This window comes from Astatotilapia calliptera, chromosome 3, assembly GCF_900246225.1.
Source record: "Astatotilapia calliptera chromosome 3, fAstCal1.2, whole genome shotgun sequence".
NCBI classification, from domain to species: domain Eukaryota; kingdom Metazoa; phylum Chordata; class Actinopteri; order Cichliformes; family Cichlidae; genus Astatotilapia; species Astatotilapia calliptera.
In genome coordinates, this window is record NC_039304.1 from 22,350,770 (window position 1) to 22,378,130 (window position 27,361).

A 27,361-nucleotide genomic window follows, 5' to 3' on the forward strand; every position below is an offset into this window, starting at 1 on the left:
GATTAAGGACTCACCCTCACAGAGAATGTGCTCTCCAAAAAACATCAACAAAACGATTCAGACCTTTAAAAAATGTGTTTTAGCTACACAAGTTCAAATTCCAAAGAAAAATGAGACCTTGCAGTGAAAAGTTTCAGATTTTGTTTTAATAACAAACAACAAAACAAATGTTTCTGTGTTACAGTGTTGATGTAAACACCAGCCGTACCTACAGGTGTAAACATGAGACTGGGCTGTAACAATGTAAACACTGTATATGAGAGTTGTGTTGGATCTGATTGTTCAGTGTTCAGCATGGTGATGGCTGAGGGATCAAAGCTGTTCCTTAGTTTGTTAGTTTTTGTCTTTATGGCTCTGAAATGTCTGCCTGAAGGTAGACGTTCACACAGTGCATGACCTGGGTGAGATGGATCCTGAAGGATTTTCTTCGTGTTCCTGAGACTGCGGGAGCTGTGCAGGTCTTCAAGTGAGGGCAAAGGATGGCCGACTATCCTCTGGGTGACCTGTATAACCCTGTGGAGCTATTTCCTCTGTGCTACTGTGCAGCTGTGCTATACAGTTCTTCATGTAGCACAGTATGCTATCAAAAACCAGCTACAGGTCAGGGTGTTTGAGAATATCTCAGTACATCCTGATGAAGCAGTCCTGCCTCTGGCCTGGTTTTGACTGTCTTTGTGCTGTTTGTAGCTATTTTACAAAGTGGGATGTGGCCGTGATGAAAACAGTTATCAGTGGTCAGACTGGCCCGAGGTGTGGTTTAACCCTGTAGCCTGTTTGAGGTTGATTTTTTTTTTCACTCACGTTACTCTCATGTTTTAAACAGCTGAATTTTTATGTTTCTATTTGTCTCTAACTGGATATTTGTCTGTGAACAGTTCCCAGTAAGCCCACTGTGACCCTGCAGCCATCCTGGACTCAGATATACAGCGGTGAGACAGTCACTGTCAGATGTGAGATTCAGGGAGGTGAAGGAGCTCAGTGGACGTATGAATGGAGAGCAGCCAAGTTAAACACACCTCCAACATCCAATGAATACAGAATCATCAGAGCTACTGAGTCTGACAGTGGAGGATACAGCTGCCGGGGCAGAAGGGACTATTTCTTCTCAGAGTGGAGTGATATCATCACACTGACTGTGTCATGTAAGATCTTTCATCCAGAGTATCTAAATAAGGAAAAAGCACTTCTTCTTTCTTACAGCTTTATAACTGTCTTTCATGTTGGTCAGTAAAATGTTTAGTTTTTATTCCAACAACAAAAACCTGAACAGCAGCTTTTTATTCACAGTGAAGAGAACAAAACATATGAGAGTAACATCTCTGCTGTGCAGCTCTAATACATGAAAGATGAAATGCAGAACAAATGCTGAATCTGTCTCAGCTGCTCCACCACATCCACTAAGAAACATTAAATCCACTGATTGTTCCTCGTGTGTGTTTTTAACTTAGAAGTGCAGCAAATTAAATATGAAAGATTAGTGTTGTGTTTGTGTGACAGTTGTACAGTTTGTTGCAGCTTCACCATTAAAGTTATGTGATATTTATTATTTCCATATTTCCACCAAGTTATTTCAACTGGTTTGATTCAGTCATTGACTTTTGTTCTTTTTCTAAACTGAACTGCAGATAAACCAAAGGCCAAACTGAGAGCTGATAACACAGCTGTTCCAGTAGGGCGCAGTGTGACCCTGACCTGCTCTGTGAACCCATCATCATCATCTGGATGGAAATACTACTGGTACAGAGATGAGAAATCCTCTGAAGCCCTGACCACACAAGATGCAGTTTTCCACTCAAATGGACAAATCAGTGTCTCACAGGAAGGACTCTACAGGTGCAGAGGAGGAAGAGGAAACCCAGTTTACTACACAGAGGACAGCCAGTCAGTCAGGATTGGGAAAACTGGTCAGTTTAACATGAAGTCAGATAAATTCCTGATTAAGGAGGAAGATGAAGAAAAAAAAAACTTCAACATTTTTGACATTCATGTGTTTTTATTGTACTTTCTTGAACAGTAACAGCCTCAAACAGGCCTGTTGTGACTCTGGTCTGAGATATACAGAGGAGAGACGATCACTGTCCGATGTGAGATCCACGGAGGAGACACTGAGTGGGATTATGAGTGGGAAACAAACAGCATGATAAAAGCTCCAAATCAAAATGAATACAGGATTAGATCTGCTTCATCATCCAACAGTGGAAACTATCGCTGTAAGGGCAGAATGAAAAGTTCACAGCATGAAACAACAGAGTGGAGTGATTCAGTCACACTGACAGTTTCTGACAGTAAGTAGAGTCATAGTTCATTTAACCTGGAAATAGAAACAGTTTGTAAAAATATGTTTTTATTAGTACATGTTGAGATATTTGACATGTTTAGATAGTCTCACTCTTAAAGTTTATCATAAATATTTGTGAGTCAACATTTTAGTGACATTGAATTCAGAGTTAAGAGACGAAAGATTGAGAGCAAATCTTTGTTGAACAGATAAACCCCGTCCTGTCCTCACTGTGTCTCCATCATGGCTGAGTCCTGGAGCCTCAGTAACTCTGAACTGTGAGGTTGAACATCCGTCTGCAGGATGGAGCTTCTACTGGTATAAAGCTGTTCCTGATCTATCAGAGAAATCCTCCAGTTATGAGCTGCTACCTGATGGCAGTGGGACTGCACAGGACTCCTACATCATTCATGGACAGACACACACAGCAGGATATGTGTGCAGAGCTGGAAGAGGAGACCCAGAGTATCACACTGATCACAGTCAACCAAAGTTTGTCTGGTCTGCAGGTCAGTTTGATTCTATCGTTTTTCAAGTAATGCAACAGCAAAAAAAATGTAAATTGATGGGGGTTTTTTTTTGGGGGGGTGGGGGGGGTAGCATTGAAGGTGAAAATTATACGAACATTGCGTCTTTTAGCACTGACCTTTAAACATTAAAGTAAAAGAATATTTCCACTGTGATATGTTGATCCTAACATCTGTGAGCTTTGTCTCTTCACTGCATGTTGTTTCCAGATGTTCATTCAGCAGCGTCTCTCACAGTGAGTCCTGACAGAGTGCAACACTTCACCTCTGACTCTGTCTCACTGACCTGTGAGGGAAACTTCCCTGAGTGGAGAGTGAGGAAGTTCTCTGAGGACGGCCGACTCTCTGACTGTAGGAGAATGACTGGATCCACATGTGACATCAACACATCAAAGTCAGATACTGCAGTGTACTGGTGTGAGTCTGGATCAGGAGAGTTCAGCAGTGCAGTCAACATCACTGTACAGAGTATGTTATTATACATTTACTACTTGGATTTGAATGATTTAGACGTGACATGAACATTTGTCCCAGCTTTGCTGTATGTGAAGTCATTTTATCTGGAGAAATAGCAGTTTTTAAATACACAAGATCAGATCTTCATGATGAACATTTGTACAATCTGTTCTTATTATTGTTTGTCAGCTTTTTCTCAAAGTGTGCACCAGCTGATGTGACTGAAACAATTGTGTGTGATTGTGTCACAGATGATGGTGATGGTCCTATCCTGGTGAGTCCTGTTCATCCTGTGACTGAGGGAGCTTCTGTTAGTCTGAGCTGCAGTTTGAGAACACAAAAAATACTTTCCAATGTGTTTTTCTATCACAATGACAAACTTATTGAAAATGATCCCCGAGGGGAGCTGAAGATCTCTGCAGTGTCAAAGTCTGATGAAGGTTTCTACAAGTGTCAGTACTCAGGAAGAGAGTCAGCACAGAGCTGGATGTCAGTTAAAGGTGAGCAGGATCAAAACATCTGATGGAGTTTTCTAAACCAATGACTGAGAATGAACGTTAGATTGTCTGATTTAAGTCTCAAAGTCAATCTGCTCTATTTTATAAATGCATTTATTTATAAGATTATAATTTATTAATAATTAATTTCTGTTATCTGTTACAGTAACTGTGTCAGCAGCTGACAGCTCTTCATCTCCTGTGTGGTTGATTGTTGGACTGGTTTGTGGAGTCTCTCTCATTATTATTCTCCTGCTCTTGTTGTGTCGCTGCAGACAGTCCAAGTGTAAGAGCCTCTTTTCTATTTTTATTATTATTCATATTACATTAGGAATCTTTCAGGGTTACTAAACTAAATGATGACTTTATTGTAGAAATTAAACTCAGTACAAATCCAAATTTAAATAAAAGTTGGAAACCACATTTCTACAATTCTTAGGAAAACAAACTATGAGGAAAGATGTGACAAAGCAAAGGAAAACTGAGGCAGTTTATAAAACACATGATAATGAGATGATGAGTAACAGGTGTTAACTAACTAACTAAAGCCTGTTTGCCATTAATAATTACTCAGATCGACTGGTTTTCCATCACGCTCAAGTACCACCTAATGTGTGTGGTCATCGTCATAGTGACGTGGTCGAGCACCCCATGACTTAATTAGTATTTGTCACAAATGATACAACAAAGGTGAACATCACGGCGATGATATACCTGCTGCTCGGTCATCTTTCTATAGACTCGGGGCCACGGTGTTGCTTGTGTAGCCATTTCTGGGTTGCCGGGTTTCAAAAATGGCTTCTTTGTTTTTTATCAACAAGACGCTCTCGTAACTCATCAAGTGATGCCACTGACCAGTCAATCGGCATGTACGCTATTGACGTAACATTTTGGGATCACCTCGGATCACTTGGAACTCCGGCTGAGTAAATACTAAAATAGTACTACTGGATCTGATGGAAAACCCTGAAAACTGTGTTTTAGTTACTAATGGAAAACATGTTAACAGAATGACACAAGAAACAGGGGAGAATAAAACAGGAAATGACTGACACTGAGACCTCGAGTAAGTGGTCAGCACTTAAACCGATCTTTATTATCATTATTAATATTGACTCTTCATTCATCTCCATTGACAGGAACCTTTCTTAGGTTCAGTTTCATCCAAATAACCAACTGACTACATGCACAAAAGATCAGAAACAAACAGGATTTTACAACCTGATTGTATCTTTAACTCGACTGAAAGAATCCACAAATGTTGTTGTTTCATATCAGAACAACACAAACAGTAACACCATGATGGGTTCATGCTCTGAAAATATCTGATAGTCCTGTTGTTGATTTAAACACAACTAATGAAACTGTGTAAAAGGTTTTTCTGTTTTTTCATTTATCTTTGAAAAATCTGTCATGTTGTTTTTCATATGTGAGCCACTGAAACACTGGTGCAGGACATCATGTGAAAAGTACAGAGCAGCTAGAGATGAAACAGTCTTTTAATTTAAGGTAACTGGCACCATGTCATTGGTTTACAATTGTGTAACTAAAATATGAACATTTTAGGTGCAGATAAACCTCCAGATGTCATTTACTCTAATATTGAACTGGAAAACTTTGGAAATAAGTGTGAGTACACAAAACATATAGAATGTAGAAGAAAAGCCTGGAAAGTTTTTGAAATGTTTAAAAATGTATTAATTAAATTTCTTTGTGAATTCGATCATCTTAACAGGGAAGCATCATAAAGCAGAGCAGAGTGCTGTTTATGCTAATGTGAAGACAGGAGCTGCAGGTACAGTCACAACAGTCTCATTCAGTGTTTGTACTTGAATGTGTCATCACATCATTATATTGCAGGTAATTATAGGTCAACATGGAGTTTAGTTATTCACTTACTAATCAGTGTTTCAGCTTTACTGAATCACAGCATCCACAGATTCTGACCCAGACCTCAATCACAAAACACACACCTGCAAAGCTGAAGTGTCACAGGCAACAAATGATTTTTACTTAGATTTCTTTCACTGTAGTTGTAAAAAGTTTAAATTTTATATGTATCCAACATGTTTGTATCATATCTGTGCTGAACAAATGTGTGCTGAGCTCTGACGTCTCTTTTAGAGGACAGTCTGATGTATGCTGAGGTCAAACAGCCCAAAAAAGAAAAAGCCAAGAAAAACAAAGGTGAGCAAAGTCTGCCATCATCTCCACTGAATATTGTTCATCATGTTTATCTGCTCTTACAATGTAAAGCTGTTTATTTTAATATTTGTATTTAGGTTTTCATGCGTACTAATTACTTGGTTAATAAAATCTAGTTCTATCTTTGCATCAGTGGAGACATCCAGTTTCCTCCTGGTTAATGATATTATTGTTCTCAATGATCTTCTCTTCATTCACAGGAACATCAAGTCCTGCAGCTGATGCAGCAGTTTATTCTGAAGTCACATCAGGAAGCTCTCTCAGTAATTCTGCTGCCATGCAGGCTGATTTATTCTTCACATTATTAAATGTCTTCAGCTCATAATATCTTTACATGTTGGAAATCACTTTGTCTCTTTGTGCTTGTCTTACAGGTCAGTGAGGAGAGCTGTAGCAGCAAAGCCAAGAAGAAGCTTTTTATGAAGCCACTCTTGCTCCTCTGCTGCCCAAATATCAGACATGGGGCCCGTTCTTCGTACGTCGCTTACTACATCCAAGATCAAATGACACATCCAAGATCAAATCATCGCGCTAACCGTGAGCTCGCTAATCCGGTTCCCCGAACACACCTGCTGTTGACGATTACTACAGCTGGACGCAGGAATGTGACATCACTGGGTGTCGTAAAAGGGGCTACGCATCGATAGTAGAAACATTGATCGGCAACCCGCTGATTGGTCGGCGAAAATGTCCAAGGGGCGTGCTCGGTATTTTCCGGCAGCAGAGCAAGAACTCATGAGTGAGGGATTTCAGGAGTTTCAGAGTTTAATTAAAACGCAAGAGAACACTGCAAAGGCTGCAAAAGCAAGGAGAGAGGGCTGGCAGAAAGTTGCTGACAAATCAAACTCGTAGGTAATTTAATAATAATAATAATAATGGATTGGGTTTATATAGCGCTTTCCAAGGCACCCAAAGCGCTTTACGATACCACTATTCATTCACTCCCACATTCACACACTGGTGGAGGCAGCTATGGTTGTAGCCAGGCTGCCATATCGCGCCATCGGCCCCTCTGGCCAACACCAGTAGGCGGTAGGGTAGATCTATCATATGACACTATATTGTCCAATATCATATGGCATTATATTATATTATAATATGTTATATTATATCCCCTTTCACATTAGAGCCACAACAGGACCCACAAGAACATGGGAACAAGTAAAAGTGGAATACAGGAGTATTCTACAGAATGGTAATATTTATCTCTTAGATTGCTTTGCGTCTCTTGGCAAGGTAATACTGGCCTGTAATACTCTGTTAGTTTGTTCATAACAGCAACCAAGAAAAGGGCAGAGGAAAAAAAGACAGGTGGTGGTCCTGCACCCCCTCGTCAACAAGTTGGTTAAGTAAATAATACCCTCACGGGAAAATCGATATCTCTCTATGAGCACACTGTCGCGCTGAGCTAAAGGATCCTGTCTGTCCCGCAATATACGCTGAATTCTGAGGACTCTCCTTATCAATCTTGCACCTTCCGCAATGGGCTGCTCGCGTATACGGACAGGACATGGCTGCGACAGGCTTCCCAAATCCACCTTCGCTTTTATAGCCGTGGTCTCTCATCTTGATTACACAAAGTAATTTACAATTACTACTCTGAAATATGAATTACATCTGTAATAATCACATACATGTAATAGAATGTTAATAGTACATTTCCCTTTTTTAGGAAATGACCTGTATGTATCTGTGTGACATCAATAAAAGGGTCAAGTGCTGCATTATCTTTAGTTACATTGATAATATTTATTTATGGTGAAACAGTGGAAAAATATCGCTGTTGCTTTCGTATAAATGAAGCGGACATACCTGCGTGGCCGCGATCTAATCCTGTTTACATAAAGTAAACCTGCTCCCGAGCAGGTTTACGCTTACGGCTCTGTTGCTATGACAGCAAGTCCCGGATGAGCTTCGGGGAACCGACTGATCCAGGATCACGCGAAATCGTCAACAATCTAATCCGGCTAACCTACTTAGCGAGGTACGAAGAACAGGCCCATGCTCAGCTTTATGTGCAGTTACAATATTACATCATAATATCATATAATTCAGTATAAACCAAATGGAGGTGTATTCATATTCAATATTCATGCTCTTTATCTTCGGTTACTTTTACAAAAAAAATTGTAATAAACCTTGACTGTATCTAACATGTTCCAACAGCAGTGAGAAATATGTGATGTTTAGTATCTGACAGCACAATTTACAGTCAGTGTTTGCAGTGTAAATACTGATATGGGCACCAACAAATACTTTAACTGTGTTTGTTTACATTATATAAATAAGAATTATATCATAGGCAGTGAATACATTTGAATGTATTTCATGTATATTTTTGTGTTTCTGATCATTTTTTTGCATCTTTTAGTTAGAAGGTAGAAATAAAATCTTTTTACATTTGAACATTTTATATTTATTTTTGATTTTTGTTTCCTGTATGAAATTATCCACAAACTAATTTTTGTTTATTTGATCAGCAATAATTCAGTTTGTTATGTGTTTGAAATAAATTGAATGACTGAATCACAGCTGAAAGTGTTTTTTGTTCTTGTTGTTTTATGCATTTACTCTGAGTGTGTGATTATTGTGCTGCTGTTACAGTCTTTCTGTTTTACTTCTCAGCACTGCCATCATGTGTCTGAATACACAGCGTACAGTCAAACTCAACAACCTCAGTTAAAGATTTGCTAACATTTAAAGCTGTTGAGCACCAGTGCAGGTTATGTGACCTGTGTTTGTGTTTTTGAATAAATCTCTTGAAGTTTTTGCAAATGGAAAATGTTGTATATTTCTGATGGATGTAAAACTTTTAAAACACTGAAAGAAAATTCAAATAAATTCAGATCTGCAAAGAAATGCATTGATTATGTTTTATTCAAGAATCAATATCAAACAGTATCACAAGATCAAACTGCAAAGAATAACGTCTTTACTCTTCTGACTGGCCTACATGTGTGTGAAAGACTGTTGGTGGTCACCATCTTTTCTGCCACAGGCTTATTTTTATCCACTGACAGGCCTCATGGTTTCTGGTTGGGTCACCATGAACAGAGGAAATGCAGCCTGTGGTTTCAGCCTCAAGTCTTCGGTGTAGCTGATGTTTAGTTTTATGTTATCAGCTCACAGCAAAGAGTTAACAAGGAGCACAGACAAAGAGCACAGTATGATTTTCACTTTGACCTCTGTGTGCATGACACATGTTTACATGATGTGCCTGTACTGGAATAACAGTAGTGACAATCAAATATTCAGTTATCTTTATAAAATCATGTCGCGCTAAAGTAAGAGATTATTTTGTAAACTTCTTCATCATTTTTCAAATCAAACAATCATTTGCACCAAAGTTAATTTATTCAAAGCTAATAATTGAAAACAAAATGAAATTTCTTCATATTTTTGTTCATTTTTTGCACTTTAAGAAAAGTTTTTTCTTTAACGTGTGAATATTTCTGTAACTGTTGGTGACCTCATAGCTGCAGGCTTATCTGCACCATCTCTGCACTTAAACGTTACAGTGACTTCATTATTTCCATCAGCCTGCAGAACTAAAATGAGGAAGAACAATTGAAGCTAAATATGAGCTGCCTTCCAGATCACATGCTTTAGCTCTGACAGCACAGACAGATGATGAGGAGACTGTGAGACGTTAAACAGGCAGAATACAGAGCTCAGAGTTTTACACGTTCTGGTTTGTTGTCTTTCACACTCCTTAAAACATGAGAGAATGTTTACTGATCTTCATTTTACTATAAATAACACCTCGGTGTATAAATTGCCTTGATTGCTAATTTACTGTTAATAGTTAATATTTATTATTATTATCAGAAAAAGAAAACCATAAGAATCTAAAATCTAAAACAAGATGCTAAAACAGGGCCAACTTTCTCTAAATGTAATCACACAGAGCTCAGATGAGTAGAGAGTGAACAGGCAGGTGTGTTTTTCCACAGCAGGTGTGTGTTTGCACAACTGAAGGTTTGCAGGTTGAACACTGGAGAAGATCAGAGACAGAAGAAGACTGGATTAAGTGGATCAACTACAAGGATGATTCTCTGCAGTCAGGTTAGTTACCTCAGTGTGCTGTAACTGTGTAGCAGTGAGTGGATGAACAGTCGACCCTTTTATGTGCAGCTATTTGAGGATGGAGAACAAATGTGCCAACCTGAGCTGACTGGAGCAGGTGAGGAAGATGACTAACACATCCCACTGACAAGGAAGAGCTGTGGAGCTGTGACAGACTGTGGCAACATCAATGAAAAAGGCACCTTGAAGTGGGAGCCCACCATCACCTCCACCATTAAGAAAGCCCAGCAGAGGATGTACTTCCTGAGGCAGCTGAAGAAATTCAACCTGCCAACACGGACGATGATACAATTCTACACCGCAATCATCGAGTCCATCCTCACCTCCTCCATCACCGTGTGGTATGCTGGAGCCACTATCAGGGACAAACAGAGACTGCAGCGTGTTGTGCACTCGGCTGAGAAGGTGATTGGCTGCAGACTCCCATCTCTGCAGGACCTGTGCACCTCCAGGACACTGGGGCGTGCAGCTCGGATTACAGCTGACCCTTCTCACCCTGGACACAGTCTGTTTGACCTGCTCCCCTCAGGCAGGAGGCTCCGGTCCATTTGCACCAGAACCTCTCGCCATAAGAACAGTTTCTTCCCCTCTGCTGTTGGACACATGAACAATAAACGTACGACTGTTCCCACCACTAACACATGACCCTACGCTGTGTCACTGCATCATTCCATGTTTGGCACTGATCACCACCTGCACTCATGTATATATCATGTATATATCTTTCTACGTAGCACTTTTAATTCTTATTCTTACTTTTTTTTTCATGTCTATTTAAGCGCAATTTATGACAGTATGTTTGCACTGAAGCACTGCAGCAATTTCCTAATGTTGTTAACCTGCTCAACATTTGGCAATAAAACCCCTTTCTGATTCTGATTCTGATTCTGAAAAATGTAATAATTATTTTATTACAGTCCTGATATCAGACCTCTGTTTATTTGTTTATTAGAAGCTCCGATATTAACCCTCTTAAGACTGAATCATAAATAAAATGAATTTTTTTATAAGCTGGTGTGTTTTTTTAACCTTATGAGAAATAAATATTTTTCACATGAGGTGGAAAAAATCTTTTTTAGCTGCATCTGGCATTTTTGTACAATTTGTTGCTCAGTTTATCTTCAAATAAAAACATAACGTTTTTTTTAACACATTAAACTTTGAGTTTCCTTTCAAAATGTTCAAAAATCTTTTAGAAAACTGGTGAAAATATCTTTGAGGAATCGTTGAAGGCTCGTTGACTGATGTCAGCCATGTTGGATGTCTCAGCTGAGGGCTCTGCATGAGTTGCTGATCCCTGCTGGTTAATCTGTGCACTGCATGTGTGTCTGTAGACATCAGGTTCATTAACGTGAGCAGAAAAGGCCAAGCAACAAACTTTGTTAAAGAGGATGAAAAGAAACTTGATGAATGTTGGTCGAATATTCTTCTGTCAGAGGAGACAAAGATAAATTTGTTCACATTCAGTCAGACAGATCAGTGAGTCTGTAGTTGTGATACTGACGCGTGGAGGCAGGACATGACAACAAAGATAAAACTATGACCTGCAAAGTGTGTCAGTAACTAAGCAACAGAGCACCTTTGTATATCACAGAGAAAGGTAGGAACACTAAACAGGAAAGAAACTTAAATGTTTGCAGTGGACAGGAAATGTGAACACGTCACACGACTGCTGTGGTCAAAGCTACAGGAGCTGTTTGAGGCTGGTGTAAAAGGAAGGAAGCACAGAGAGATGATAAAAGGATGAGCTGAATATAAACTCTGGTCTTATCTACATTAAGTGCAGCTTCTCTTTATCAATGCAAAGTCGAACACTTTGAGATTAGATGCAGATCAGCGTGCAGGGCTGGACGTGAGGATGGGGCACTCTTTGCTCTGTTTGCTGGGGTTATTCTGTGAGTACAATACACACCTTTACTGTTTGGATGGCAGCGATGAAGGAAAATGTTTCTCACTGGTGACAATTACAGTGTATCAGTGCTTTAACCTGTTTATCTGACAGCTTCAACACAGCAGGCTAGTTTTTTTTTCATGTTTCCAGCCTGTTTCACAGCTAATAGAAACACATCAATTTGGTGATGAGCAATAACTGTGCCATGTGAAGATTTAAAAAGCCTCAGTTCATTTATTTATTGTGATTTTGTCAGTTGTATAATGTCTGATGATGTTTCATTCATTATTTTAGTGCTCAGTACAGTCAGACATGGAAACACTGAAGGTGAGAAACGGTTTTTTCTTCTTGTGTTGCTCTAAATGACGTCCTCTGTGTTATATTTTGTATCATAAACCAAACATTTCATTGATTTATTGGTTAAAATGTTAATATAACCATGTTAAGTGTGTGAGCACTGAAACACACACCCACGATATAAACTGTATATTTACTGAAGAGCTGTGGCTTCATACTGTCAGCCGGTGATCGGCTGTGATCAGCTGATCACGGGGCCGGGGTTAAAAGAGAGACGCCACCCACCTGTTCGCCGCTCAGACATCAGTCTCTTCGTGTCAGGAGCTCCGAAACTCTGCCGACGTCAGTCTCCGCCTGATTCAGCAACCGTGAGTGACAATCCCTTTCAATCCTTTTTCTCTTCCCGGCTCCGCTCGCTCTCTGTCTGTAACGACAGTTCCGAAGCCACGCTTCGTGCACTGGTCATTACTAGAATAACTGCGTGTCTGCTCCAAACCCACCGCTAGCCTTCGCCGCGCTTGGGTATAGCCAGCACGCCACACGGGCACGCCGAATTACTGTGTGTGATCCGCCCGACCGTGACACATACATGTGGATTTTCTTTTTATGTTTATCTGATCTGAAAATATCAACAGTGTGTGTAGTGCAGATTATCTCACTCACGAGTTATGTTGTTGGTTTGTATGCTGGATGATATACTGGGATTTCTAACACGTCACTCCAAAGTCTCTGTAGATGTTCAGTGTGTTGAATTGTGTGGCTGCAAAAGATGATTCACATTATTTACGTTTGCATCAAACATTCAGAGCAACAATTTTATTCTTTTGATCTTTTTCTAAATTACAGACCTTGGAGTGAAGGCCACTCTGACAGCAGACAGATTAACCATACCAGCAGGGGGCAGTGTGACACTGACCTGTGATGTGAAAAACACTGCTGACTTAAAATATGAGTGGTTCAGAGAAACCTCATCTGCAGTAAAGTCCACAGAAGCTGTTGGATCAGATAAAGTGATCAGGATCTCTAAAGGAGGAAAATACCAATGCAGAGGGCGGAGAACAGGCACAACTTTACTCATAGCACAAAGTGATCCAGTCATCATTCAGGAAACTGGTGAGTTTAAAAATGTCATATGAAATAAAACAACATGGATTCTCCAAAGTTTGGAGATCAGAGAGGGACAAAATTATGACAAAAACTTATGTTACAAAGTGATTTACGGCCCCAACCTGCCAAGTTATTTCTGAATATATAAAGTGTTATAAAGTTAAAAAATAATAAACAATAATTGGGTTATAATATTTGATAATATTGTTTTTTATTTTTAATGATAATATGTTAATCAGTCAGAAATTAAATGTGTGGCTCAGTCGTTCATAAACGTGTTTTGTGATTTGGCCCCTGATGCTCCAGTTGTCACGGTTCAGCATTTTGAGTCTCGTGTGTTTTGGTATTTTATAATATGTTTTATGTTCTGAGTCCTTTGCTGTTTTGATTATTGCAGTTATTATTATTATTATTATTACCCCAGGCTCAGTTATGGCTGTTACGGTTTTAGTTCTTAGGTTTTGTTTTATGTGTTCATGTTGTGTTTACTTTGTGCATTTCTGTCCCACGTTTCAGATCTCTATGTTCTGTCTCACAGTCTCTGTTAAGTTTACGTGTCTACAGTTCAGTCGGTGTGTTTCCTGTTTTACTTTGAAGGTCTGCGTCTCATGTCAGTGTTTCTAGTTTTGTTTCCCTTGTCTCGTCCTGTCTAATTACTCCCAGCTGTGCTCTCCTACTGTGTCTCATTCCCTTCATTATCCCTCAGTGTATTTAAGCCCTGTGTTTCTCTTTTTCAGTGTTTGATCTCCCTCATCCATGTCTGTGTGTTCTGCCTACAAGCCTGTCAAGTTTATTTTTGTTTTCCAGTTTAGTTCTTTTTTTGTGTGCAGCAATAAAGCTGCTATTTTGAGTTCAAGCTTTGCTTCTGTGTTGAGTCTGCATTTTGCACACAGACCATGACACCAGTTGCTGTTATCAGTTACAGTTTTAGGACAGAGTGACGTCGCTCTGTGATTGGCTCATTTCAGAGGCCATCCTGACCAATGGCTGTGGAGCTGTCATAGAAACATTTTTGAATTATTCTGAAGACACTCTGAAGAGTCAGCTCAGAGATGAGAGATAGTTTAATAAAGATTTCTCTGAGCCTGTGATTCTCACGTGATTATGAACAGGACTGACTGAGGATCAGTGAAGAGGGTGAAACACAGCGAGGGTGTAAAGAACTTCATGTTCTGGGACCATCAAACATATTTTTCTGTGAGACAAACAATGAGACAAGTATAACAATAATAATAGTTTAATATTTAATGACTGAAACAAAATGGTTTGCTATGCTGAGGTATGAGCTGCAGATGTGAGCAGCACATTTTCTGTCCAGTCACTGACTGGGCGATCAGACCTCTGTACTGGTTGTTTGTGGCTCTGTAGACAGACATGTGACCTAGAAGCACGGCTACAGTCATCGACATCATCATGACCTGTGAAGCAATAATTACATGTGTGTGAACAAATGTGTGAGCCACGTCTCCTAATTTTTTAAAGAGGATTTTTTTAGGCCTTTTATCTTTTATTGGATAGAGCCATTGTAGGGGTGCAGCTGGGACTTGAACCTGGCCGTACTGCTCACCCACTCAGCTGAATTTTTAATGATATAATGGTTCTGGAATAAAAATACAAACAGAGATTTGTCATGTTTGTCACAGACTACGGCCCTTTGGTGTTAAATTCTGATACTAAATACACACACAAATTAAAAAAGTGTTAATAATTGACCCAAACATTCAATTACATAGCTCGATGTTATTTTATATGTAGATGGAAATAACAGTGAATGATGTTTTTGATGATGCAGTGTTTGCTCACTTTTCCTTTTTACTGGAAACCACTCCATCCATTTATTTATATATATATATATATATATATATATATATATATATATATATATATATATATATATATATATATATATATATATATAGAATCAGAGGATAAATGTTTGAAATGACTTCAGCTGTTTTAAAATTATTGATCTGAACAGAAAGGTGAACATAAAACATTCATTCCAGATTTCTGCATCTGATTTTATTCTGTTAGGATTTCAAACTGCAAACTTCTCACTCTGGTTAATCAACCTTTTCTTAGATCAGCCAGCAGGAGGAGTTTCAGCCACAGGGATTATAAAAATGTTCATTTATTCCTTTTGTGTCCTAACTGAGGAATTTTGCTGTGGAAAGTTTCCAACAGGACTGATGTGACGCTGCAGCACAGCTGGTCTCAGATATTCACTGGTGAGACAATCACTCTCAGATGTGAGATTCAGGGAGGTGAAGGAAAGGTGTGGAAATATGAATGGACAGCACCCAACACAAACAGCCCTCCAACATCCAGTGAATACAGGATCAGCAGAGTTTCAGTGTCCCACAGTGGAGACTACAGATGTCGGGGTAGCAGTGACTATCTCTTAACAGGATGGAGTGATGCCTTCAGATTGACAGTTTCATGTAAGCTGGTCTATGAATCAAACTGAAGTTTCCTGTTTTAAGACATCAAAAAACAATTCAGACCCTCCAAGAGACTCACTGTGCAAACAGACTCACAACTGAGTGCATTGTGACTCTACAATGATTTATTTAAAAGGGAATGTAAAGAGAGGAAACTTTTAAGAAAAAAAATAATAAATCAGGTGCGTCTGTTGTGTAGTTTTGAGCTAAGACAGATTGCCTGTGTGAGATTATAACCTTGTGTTTGGTGCCAGTCAGAGTCAGATTCACACTGAGAGCAGAAAGCACAATCACAGCAGTAATACCAGCAGTTCTTCAGTCTGTTTGTCTTTCAGTGCAATTACATTAAAACCACCAGGACACAGTTTATGAAATTTGGGGGATCAAGGCCAAAGAAAGAAGCCGTTTCATTTCACTGTGTGTAGCCGGTCTGGCCTCACACTGTTGCTGCAAACTGTGTTGTGTCAACGAGGAGATGAGTCAGCTGTTGCTTTGCCTGCTGAGTTTATTCTCCAACACTGTTTAAATAAAAATCAATTCAGTTCAGCAACTTCATGTGATTGGGCTTCTACATGCACAGCTTTAAAAGAAACAGTGTCTTTGAATACATCAAGCAAGATTTGAACCATTTTAGCACTTTTACTGTGCTTAACCTCTGTAACAGGATCATTAGCATAATCTCATCTCTCCTCAGCAGGGCCTCCTTCAAAACTACAGGAAGTGTAGTCAAAGGTTATAAAAGGTTATAAAACTTTGACTACATTTCTCGCAAAAGTCCGTCTTAATTTTTTTTCCTCCCATGTCCCCTGCGGGGCTCCGTACAATACCGTTGTTGGAACTCTTTGTCCCTCCTTCAAGGCCACCTGGGTCCACTGGAGACTGCTGAGCTTAACCGGGCATAGTGACACTTTCTCTCAGCTGAACATGAGATACACGCACACACACACGCACACACACACACATGCACACACACACACATGCACGCACACACACACGCACACACACACACATGCACACACGCACACATGCACACACACACACATGCACACACACACACATGCACACACACACACGCACCCACGCACACATATGCACACACACACACACGCACACAGTTTTTTTTCTTGTTCTCTGGCTCTTTACGAAGGTGGTCGCACTCTCTCCCTCTCTCGACTTGCCCATTGTGTTGTACATTTCAGTGTTTTTCCATAATGCTGTCCATTTCACTGCAGGGCAACTTGCATGTGACAAATAAAGGCTTTCTTGATTCTTGATTCTTGACATATGCGTGTAACTGACACAGACACACACAAACTGCTCTCCTAGTGGAACGCAGTCTGAGTCGAGTCCTTTTTTTCTCCTCCTGTCCCCGATGTTGTGTATTTTCATTGCCTTTCTTAAATGCTACCTATTCTGACCTGTAATGTGATGTTTGTATAATATATGTAAGGTGGGAAGGGTCCATTTTCACTGCAGGCAACTGGAAGTGACAAATATGGGCTTCATTCATTTGTTCATAAACACGGAGTCACCAGACCATGACAAATTACTTTTTAAATACTGCAAAGAAAATATAAAAGTTTTACAGTGTTGATAAAACCGAGTTTAAAGTTTATTTTATCTTGTCATCAAGATTTGGTCATGTTCACCATTTCCATCTAGTTTTTTAAATTATTTAGATTCAGTCATTTATTTGTTTGTTCTTTTTCTAAACTGAATTGCAGATAAACCAAAGGCCAAACTGAGAGCTGATAACACAGCTGTTCCAGTAGGGGGCAGTGTGACCCTGACCTGCTCTGTGAGCCCATCATCATCATCTGGATGGAAATATTACTGGTACTGTACTGTTGCACCCAATGTGACCCAGTGTCCTATATTGAGATTCACAGCCAGCTAAACTCTCTCTTGCATCACTTCCTCCAAGGAACAGGCACGTGTTGTATTTGGACAGGATTTAATGCAAAAAAGTGTGAAACTGAAATGATACAGAATACAGAAATGTCACATAAACATTAGCTTGGGTTGAACTTAAGTGGACATATAAAACACATCAAAAGTTTCCAAATCACTTCAATAATGTCATATACCCTCTCTTAAAGGTAAACACAATTAAGAAACTTACTCATATTGCCACTCAAAGGGATTTAACGGAGTGGATGGCTTTGGATCGGAGGAAAACACACCATGTCTTGCTTCACTCATGAGCAAACACTTCCTATCACACTTCTTTTAGTGACTAATTGGCTCAACATAGCAAACTGTGCAAACCTGCGCCCCCTATAGGCCTGGAGAAATAACATACAAACAGTTCCAGTACAGGTACAGAGATGATACCACAGTGGATGTTGTCTCCCCATCAAATGGACAAATCAATGTCTCACCGGAAGGACTCTACAGGTGCAGAGGAGGAAGAGGAAACCCAGTTTACTACACAGAGGACAGCCAAGAAGTTCAGATTAACACAACTGGTGAGTTTGGATTCAGCAACAATATTGAATAGATAGATGATTGAGGGTTACTATGAAGGTCAAACAGCATTATATCTCATGGTAACCTCTTTGGCATTGTAATAATGTTCATATTGGAAATGGTTGAATATGAATAGTCATGTAAAATGTGGAGTCTAGAGAATCAGTGTCAGGAATGTGATCCAAGGAGAGGAGACTAGGTGGGATTATGAATGTGAAACAATCATTTTCAGCAAATCTCCAAATCAACATAAATTCACAATTAGTTCTGTAGCAACTCTACAAGTAAGACTGCAAGTAGTGTAGAACAGGAGTCACAACATGAAACCACAGAGCAGAGTCATGCTGACAGTTTCTGACAGGAAACAGAAAATCTCAATGTAAACATCAGTTTTTGTTTCTTTATATTAAGATTTCAGATCCAAAATCTGACATTTTCTAGTTTCAGGTTTTGGATGTGAAAGAAGTTCATTTATCATTCCGTTCATCATCGGACTTGTTAGTGGAATTATTGCCGTGCTGATGCTGATGTGTTGCTATAAACAGATAAAGGGTGAGAGACTTTCTGTTTGACTTTTTAAAGGAAAAATAATTTATTTTGATGCTGTGACACTTTTAGACAAACTGATGTAATAATCTTTGTGCTTTTTACAGAACCCTGTTGTAACAGGTTGGTGCAGCAGTTTATTTTCATTTATATAACTTCAAATGAAGCTAACTTTGAATTATTCCTCATTAAATTTTCATTATTTGTTTCAGTCTCACTCAGTCTCAGAGCACCAATCAAAGCTCTGCTTCACAACAAACATCCAACCAGAATGAAGCTCAGGTTTACTCCTCTCTTCTTCATGGTGAGACCAGAAATTATTACTTTTTTCTTTCTCTTTAGAAAAAAAAACATCCCTTATTAAACAAAAACAAAAATAAATATTTTTTTTTCTTTCTTATTTTCAATGACTTGTAGGTGATCTTTCAGTCTATGAATCAATCAGAGGCTCTGGAAACACTGGAAGTGGTACAAACAGTATAAACTTTGATAATAGCAGAGCTGTAAGAAATGTAAATATTTATTCTGACTGATCAAACTTCATTATTTCAGCAGATGAATACAACAACGTCACATCTGGATTTCAGCTTGAAGGTCTTGATAAAAGGAGTGAGTACAAGAAACATGAAATGTAATAATTGGTCGAATGTTTTTGTAACTTGTGTAATTTTAGAGGAAGACAGTCTCCATGTTATTAACTACAATAATCCATCATCACAACAGGCAGACATGATGGCACAGAGGAGAGCTCTGACTACAATAATGTGAATCCTGAATCAGCCTCATGTACAAATGTGAACTCTACACACACTGAATCATTAGTAATCAGATTACATGTGCAGTAAAATGTGTGACATCATTGTTAAAGTTTCAAAGTTTTGTGGAGCTGATGAGCAGAATCACGACTGGTTTTAGTTATGTTGTGTTTCTGTTGTGGTGTCTGAATAAAATAGCGAGCCTCTTAAATTTGCAGTTCTGTGTGATTAAAGAATGAAAGTGTAAATTAAAGGTCAGAAAGCATCATCACATCTCTGGCACCATTTTGGGGAGACAAATGCATGTTCAAATACATTTTTACCTGTATTTAACTTTTAACCCAAATACCTATGTATTCTGATTGTTTTAACCACCATACCAGTGCTTGGTCTTAAACCAGTTTAGCTTAGTAGCTCACAAATACATGAAAGAGGCATGTGTATGCTGGCAGGGCAGGCTTAGCTTTAGCTTTAACATTCTCAAAATCACTTTTTAGAACCAGTAAACAGTCATTCTTCACTGCCAACAGCATATTAACATTCATATTCACAATATCAGGATACAACAGGGAGCTTATTCAGCTAAACGTCCTGAAACAAGTGCAAAATAAAACCAAAATGGCGCCCGCGGCTGGCTAGGCTTCGACATTTTTCCAGTCCTTCTACTTCATAAAACGTAACAAATAACAGGGTTTACCCACTGATTTATACCCCCACATTTAGCTGTGTTTCTTATCAATATTTTACAATGTTTTAATATAGTTTTACCGCAAAACAGGGAAATGATGAGACAGAGGCTGTATCCCAATTCAGGGTCTGCAGCCTCAAAAGCTGCATTTTAAGGCTAATTACGTCACAGCGACGCAACAAAGGCTGTCCCAATTCAAAAGCTGCTCGAAATGCGGCCCTCAAATGCGTCCTTCATTTCCCTGAATTTTAAGGATGTGGCTGTCACTACCCGATCCGTACCAGAAACCCAATTGGTACCCGGCATGCGCGAAAGGTGTCTACTTCCAGTCGAAGCGTTTTACGATAGTTACAGGTCAGAGTATCTGTTAAGATGTTAAGAATAATAAGTATCTCTTAAAATGTTTGCAATAATCAATCATTTCAATATAATGTAGACAAAAATGAAAAATAAAAAGATAGTTATGGATCAGGACTCACCGATCCTTACTGCGCATGTGCAAAGTACTCCCCAGTGTACGAGGATACTGCCACCTGCTGACCGAGTGAATGAACCCTATTGTAAACCGAATTAGCGTCATTACAAACGTGTGTTAAATTTGATTTAGTGATAGTCGAGTGTGTTTAATGCCTGTCTGTGTGGAGAGGATTGATTGGAATAGTGATGATGATGTCTGCTATCACTGTCAATTGTCAGTAAACACTTCATCTGGCTGATGAATCTTCACGTGACATGTTACAAAGTCTGTATTACTAACTCTGTAATTAGGCGCCATTCTTCTTATTTTACGGCGCTGTTGTTCAATCAGGGAACGCCCTCTGTTGAGGAGAAAAGCATAAATTTGTTTATATACGAATTATCCATTGTTTAACCCTTTAAAGCTGGTCGGAGCGGACACGCTCCATTTTGCATAACTATTTTTAAATCCCGGTAGCACTGCAACCACATAAGCTAGCGCAATAATTTTTTTTGCATATGAAACCGGAGGAGTTGTACTTACATCTGATGCCATCAGCTTCCTTCCACATAAAGCTTTGCAAAAACTGCATAAAAAGCACTTGCAGGAACAAAAACATAATATTCCAGAAACACGCTTTGCCGATCCAATCAGCTGTTCGTAACACTTCCTACGTCGATCAGCGTGAACTATCACATGACCGCATGACCTGCCCGAAACCGGAAGTGACGTCATTTTGCGGAAATGTAGTTTTTTACCATCGTGGCCTTATGAGCCTATACTTATGTTTGACTTTATGACTTTCTGTGTCGTTTCTGGGATGCTTAGGACTCATATTGCACTGCTGGAAATATTTTATTTTGATGCATATGCTGTTATTTTGAAAATTTGCACTATAATATATTTTTTCGTTTTTCCTGCAGTATATGAAAATTGGTGTATCTCAAAAATAAAACTATGAAGACACTTAAAATAATTTTCCTTTGGTGGGAAACTAGTTTGTGCAACTTTTTTTGTATTTACAGTTTTGAGGGATAAGCCTCTTAAATTTCATTAAAAAATCAAAAACGATTTTCAATTATTTTGTAGTTTATTGCACTTTTTTGCAATTTATGTAATTACTATGCACTTAATGCAGACATATTATTAAAATTTGGGCTATAATGCTTGTATTGATGTATAGCAACTTGAAATGCTCCAAAAAATGGCTCTACAACATAAAAATATGCTATAAGCCCTGGCGGACGTGGTTCTATGGTAGGTCTTAAAGGGTTAAAAATTAAGTAAATTAAGTGTTTAAGTTCATCTCTGAATGTTTGTAAAGCATTCCTATGTTAAGCTTAACAACCGATATGTGGAGCGCCGACGTCTGTTCGTTTTCATGGCCTGACTCTGCATTGTCAAGTCTGACTGTACAATGGATAGACTCAAGTTTTACTTTGCAAAACGCAGTGTTGCAGGCTAAACAATTTTTTTGTGGTTCAAAAACACTATGAAAATTACTTTTTTCATACTTACCACTGGATGTCTATTTATGTTGAGCTGTAAGTATAAAAGCGTCCATTCTACAAGTTCTTGTTTTTTGTTTGTTTGTTTTTAAGTTGTTGAATGCAAACATTATTTTGTGCTGATATTACACATTTTTCAGAGCCAAAGAGTTTTTGGAATCTGCATAAAATTGCATTTTAAATTACTTTTTGAATATTACTTAAATACTTACATTTAAAGTTCTGCTAATAGTTTAAATAAAAAGATCCGTATTGCTGAACTGTGGAATATTTTTGGTGCAGAGTATGTTTTGCATACAGGTATAAAAGAATAGCTTTAGTGTTTTCTTTTTTAAAACTTGACTTTTATTGATTATAAAATACACTATATCGGATTCATATCAGTATCAGCAGATGTCCAATTTTATGATATCAGTTTTAGACATTTCTACTCAAAATCAACAACCTTCGTTTTTGACATGAAGAACTTTGGAGCTGTTGGACACCAGAGCAGACTGTTTTTGACCTCTGTTTGTGTCACTTGGAGAAATAAAGAATACAGTAGACTTTTTGATTAATGCAAAAAAAAAATTAAACAATGAAACAAAAATACAGTAAATCCAGATCTACTAAAAATACAGTTTTGAGAAACAATATCAAGCATTAAAAGATCAAACTGGAAACATAGAGATGCAGCATAATGTTTTTTGTTCTTCTGAGCAGGCTCCAATGCCTGCATGTCTGTCAAACTGTAGATTATGATCTATTCTGCCTCAGGCTTATTGTGAATCTACTGAAAAACATCATGGTTTCGAGTCAGGCTACCTAGAAAACAGGAAATGCAGCTTGTGGTTTCAGCCAAAAGGGGTCTGTTAAAACGTGCATAGAGCAGCGTGCAGCAAGCAACAGCGAGTTGCAAAAAGCACAGTGGAAGTTTCACTTTGATCTCTGTGTGGATGGCACATGTTTATGTTTATGATTTATCTGTACTGAAATGATAGTAATAATTATCACTGCTACATGTAAGCATGCATAACATTCAGTGAAAACGGATCAAAAACTGTTGTCATGATGACACATGGTGGACTACTGATAAAAACTGTGTGGGCATCAAGAGAAACTGTGCAGAGTTTGTTTCCCACATTGACAAGCAACTGCCCTCAAAAGTCTCTGCATTGACATGATGTAAATGCTCATAGAAATCTCAGTTACATGTGTCTGTGTTCTTAGATCCCTTCTGTTGAACTCTGTAATAATGATTGATAAAGAGAGAAGCTCAGCTGTCAGCTGATCACCACCTGATGGTGAGTTGGATCAGATGGTGGGAAAGGATGCTAGACAGGCCTGATACACCATACTGTGAAGTGAGGGTGTGCTGGGGGCAAGGTCTTCAATTCTCCCCTCCAGCACAGTTTTGATAGCATAGGGTTTCGATAGGGAGACTGGGGACATGGGATTCAAATAACTTATGCTCTGCATCAGAACTACTGTATTAAATTGTGGCTGCAAAGTGGTTGTTGCCTCTCGTGATGATCCACGAACCAAAAGGTGGACACCTGAGGTGCATGGAGCCATCAAGTTAAAGTGGTGGGTGAAGTTGTGGGACGCAGGAAACAAGTGATAGGTACCAACGGGCCAAATGGTGTGTGGCTCTGGCAGTGGCTGAAGCAAAAACAATAAGGCTAGAGAACGAGACTTATTGTCATCGCCAAAGTGATTCTGGAAAACCCCTCAGTCAACTCAGGAGGGAATAGCGGTGCTCTACTTACACAATGTATAGTCCAGGTTCTGCTCACTTAAACTGAGGATACAGTTAACCAGTAAAAAGAATACTTCTACCTCTACAGTAGCTCTGTTTTGAGCTCCGACAACAAATTTGCTAAATTGTTATTTGTTTTAGGAAAAAAAAGAACAACAAAACAAACAAACTACACATTACAATAAAAATGTATCATGTGTTGGTAACCGTTCAGAGTTAATTCAGTCATATTGCTGGTAATACACCACAACATCTTCTGATGGGGTGTTATACATGCAATTAAATAGTTTGGAAAGAGGGCAGGACTTTGTAGAACTGGTTTTATGGAAGTATACAATATACATAAGTATATATAAGTTTACAGTTTATTTCTTTAGTTTTATGAAGGATGTAATTCAAAACATTTGTAAGTTAAATACTAGAAATGCATACTTTACATTTCCACATGGTAGAGTTACATAAACTTGATCCACAACATGCAGTTTTCAAAACAAACCTTTTTTTATTGCAGCTTTAAAAAAAACAAAAATTTCACATCACATATTTGGATTCTCTTAACTATTTTTTGACCTTTAGTCAGATGTTCAGGTCTAGTCTGTATGTTTATGTCCAAGTAATACAAATAATCGTTTCAGATTAAATGTGTTAGTACTTAATGTTACTTTGCTATGCCGTCAGATAATAAATGTAACTGTGAATGTAAATGTTGTCTTTAGATTTCATCTTAAGCTTTAGCTTCAGTTCAGCCACACAGTGAGTCATTTCCTGTGTTTCGGGTCACAGCCAAATTTAAAACATATTTCCAGCACAAAGTGAGAACATTCACAGATCTATTCTGAGGTTAAGTGAGCTTTTTCACTTTAGTGCTGCATGATAATATTTAATCTAACAGTCAAATATATTTTATATCTTTTTATGAAGTATGGAGGAAGGATGTTAACATATTTCCTGTTGTAAACAATCAAAAGCAAATACTACAAAGATAAAAAACTCTAACAAAGGTGAGACTTTGATACTTCATAAGTTAGAAACCCTGTGACTATTTAAACAGCAATAAAAATACACCTGTGATTTCCATTATCCAACGGGCATTAAATACATAAATAAAACATGCTGTGAATCAGACCTTTCTCAGTTTCTTACCTGCCACCTCAGTCTGATGGTCGGCATCACAACATAAAAACGTAAAGAATCTCCAGAATGACTCAAAAATCACATTTTTAGTTTTAAGAAAGATGAGAAGGGTATAGGAAGATCTGTGCATGAAGAACAAATTAGATTACAACTCACCAGAGCGGTCTTCTATATGCAAAATACAGTATAAATGTGAGGTCAAGCTAAAAAAAAAAGGAGAGAGAGAGAACGAGAGAGAGAGAGAGAGATACATCAGACTAACAGTTACTTAAAAAGATAAATTAATTAATTAATTAATTAATTAATTAATTAATTAATTAATTAATTAATTAATTAATTCTGTCTCAGACAGTGCAAAGGGCACTGCATAAGAACGACGCAAATAACTGCAAAAGTAAGATTTGGCTTGATATATATATATATATATATATATATATATATATATATATATATATATATATATATATATATATATATCAAGCCAAATCAATGTATATATGTATATATATATATATATATATTTTTAGGGGGAGCAACAATACTCGTATCAATATTGAACCGTTTGATACAGTGTTTTTGGTTTGGTACGCATATGTATCGAACAATACGAAATTTTTATTTATTTTATCAACTTTTCTTCTGACAATGCTGTCTGTGTTGAGCTCTCAGTGGATCTGCGTTCGACTACTCCGCCTAGGCTGCACTATCGAGTGCAGATCCACTGAGCGCAGCGCAATCTAGCAAGGCAGAAGATAAGCTCGTTGCAACATGGCAACTGCCTCAACGCTACCCGAAACTGAACCTCCCCCACCCTCATTCAGATCTAGCGTTTGGAACTATCTTGGTTTTCATGTGAAGCATGACCCTGATGGTAAGCACGTCATGGACAAAAGTTAAACAGTATGTCTGATGTGCCACGCAATGCTCAATTGGTGGGAACTAGTGCGTTAGCGCAGTTAGCTTGTTAACGTGTTGACGCCGTTGTTTCAGCAACATTAAATTTAAAAACTGTACGTTTGAGTTAAAATATATATTTATTATTTTAATATATGACAAATTAAAAAAGCATGAACATTTTTTATATCGAAAAAATATCGAACTGTGACACACCCCTAATGTATATATACATTAGGGGTGCAACGATACACAAAATTCACGATTCGGTTCGGTTCGATACTTTTGTGTCATGGTTCGATATTTTTTCGATACAAAAAATGCTCATGCTTTTTTAATTTGTCATTTAATAAAATAATAAATATATATTTTAACTCAAACGTACAGTTTTTAAATTTAATGTTGCTGAAACAACAAAGGGATAAAATAATAAATCTATCTGATTGAGGAATCACTCATCTTTGGAAAAGAGAGTTTATTACAGAAAAATTTCTCTTTCCAAAATAAAAGCTATACTATACGCTTCTTCTGGGCTATATTCTCAGGAGCATATTAAACATATCAGGTCCCCATAAGGAGAATCATGTGCTAACGGCTGTCTAAATGACTCGGGTAAAGTTTGTAGCATGCGTGCTTGTTGTTTTTGTCTGCTTCCACTTGTCTTTGCACTAGGATGCTGTCGGAGTAAATGTGCAGTCATATTCGTTGTGTTCCCATTAGTGCTGTCAGCGTTAAGCTGAATTGACCTTAACGCCACAACACGGCAAATCTCCGTTAACGAGCTACCACGGATCGCCCCGTGCGTGGGGCTGGACGGCCAACACGTTAACGAGCTAACTGCGCTAACACACTAGTTCCCACCCATGTAATTGAGCATTGCGTGGCATATCCAACGTACTGTTTTACTTTTGTCCATGACACACTTACCTTCAGGGTCATGCTTCACATGAAGACCAAGATAATTCCAAAGGCCAGATCTGAATGAGGGTGGGGGAGGTTCAATTTGCCATGTTGCAATGAGCTTAGCTTCTGTCTTGCTAGCTTGCGCTGCGCTCAGTGAATCTGCGCTCGACAGTGCACCCTAGGCGGAGCAATCGAACGCAGATCCACTGAGCTCTCAACACAGACAGCATCCTCAGAAGAAAAGTTGATCAAATAAATTAAAAAATGTTGTATTGTTCGATACATATACGTACCGAACCGAAAGCACTGTATCGAACGGTTCAATATCGATACGAATATCGTTGCACCCCTAATATATATGTACATATATATGTATATATACATATACATATATATTAGATTTATAGATGGCACCATCTATGGATATACAAAACCTGACAGAAGAGGAACATTGCAGCTTAAAAGTGTTTCACTTCAAAAATGA

At 38.4% G+C, this 27,361-nt stretch overlaps 1 protein-coding gene and 1 long non-coding RNA gene across 5 annotated transcripts in view; both read left to right on the top strand.

Annotated features, from left to right (window-relative positions):
* The window catches only part of LOC113018950 (sialoadhesin-like), a 105,292-nt gene that overhangs the window by 1,802 nt on the left and 76,129 nt on the right, over positions 1-27,361 (top strand). For all 3 annotated transcript variants that reach the window (XM_026162411.1, XM_026162410.1, XM_026162408.1), the window contains exons 4-5: positions 876-1,142; positions 1,626-1,904. In XM_026162411.1, the coding sequence (XP_026018196.1) occupies positions 876-1,142; positions 1,626-1,904 (546 nt within the window). The remainder of the gene's footprint in view (positions 1-875; positions 1,143-1,625; positions 1,905-27,361) is intronic.
* Positions 12,576-15,849, top strand: LOC113018969 (uncharacterized). 2 transcript variants are annotated; one of them, XR_003271894.1, is made up of 3 exons: positions 12,576-12,605; positions 13,084-13,350; positions 15,519-15,849. It is a non-coding gene; the product is annotated as an uncharacterized LOC113018969 (long non-coding RNA). The 2 variants fall into 2 exon arrangements; XR_003271893.1 differs by lacking the exon at positions 15,519-15,849 and adding an exon at positions 14,082-15,164.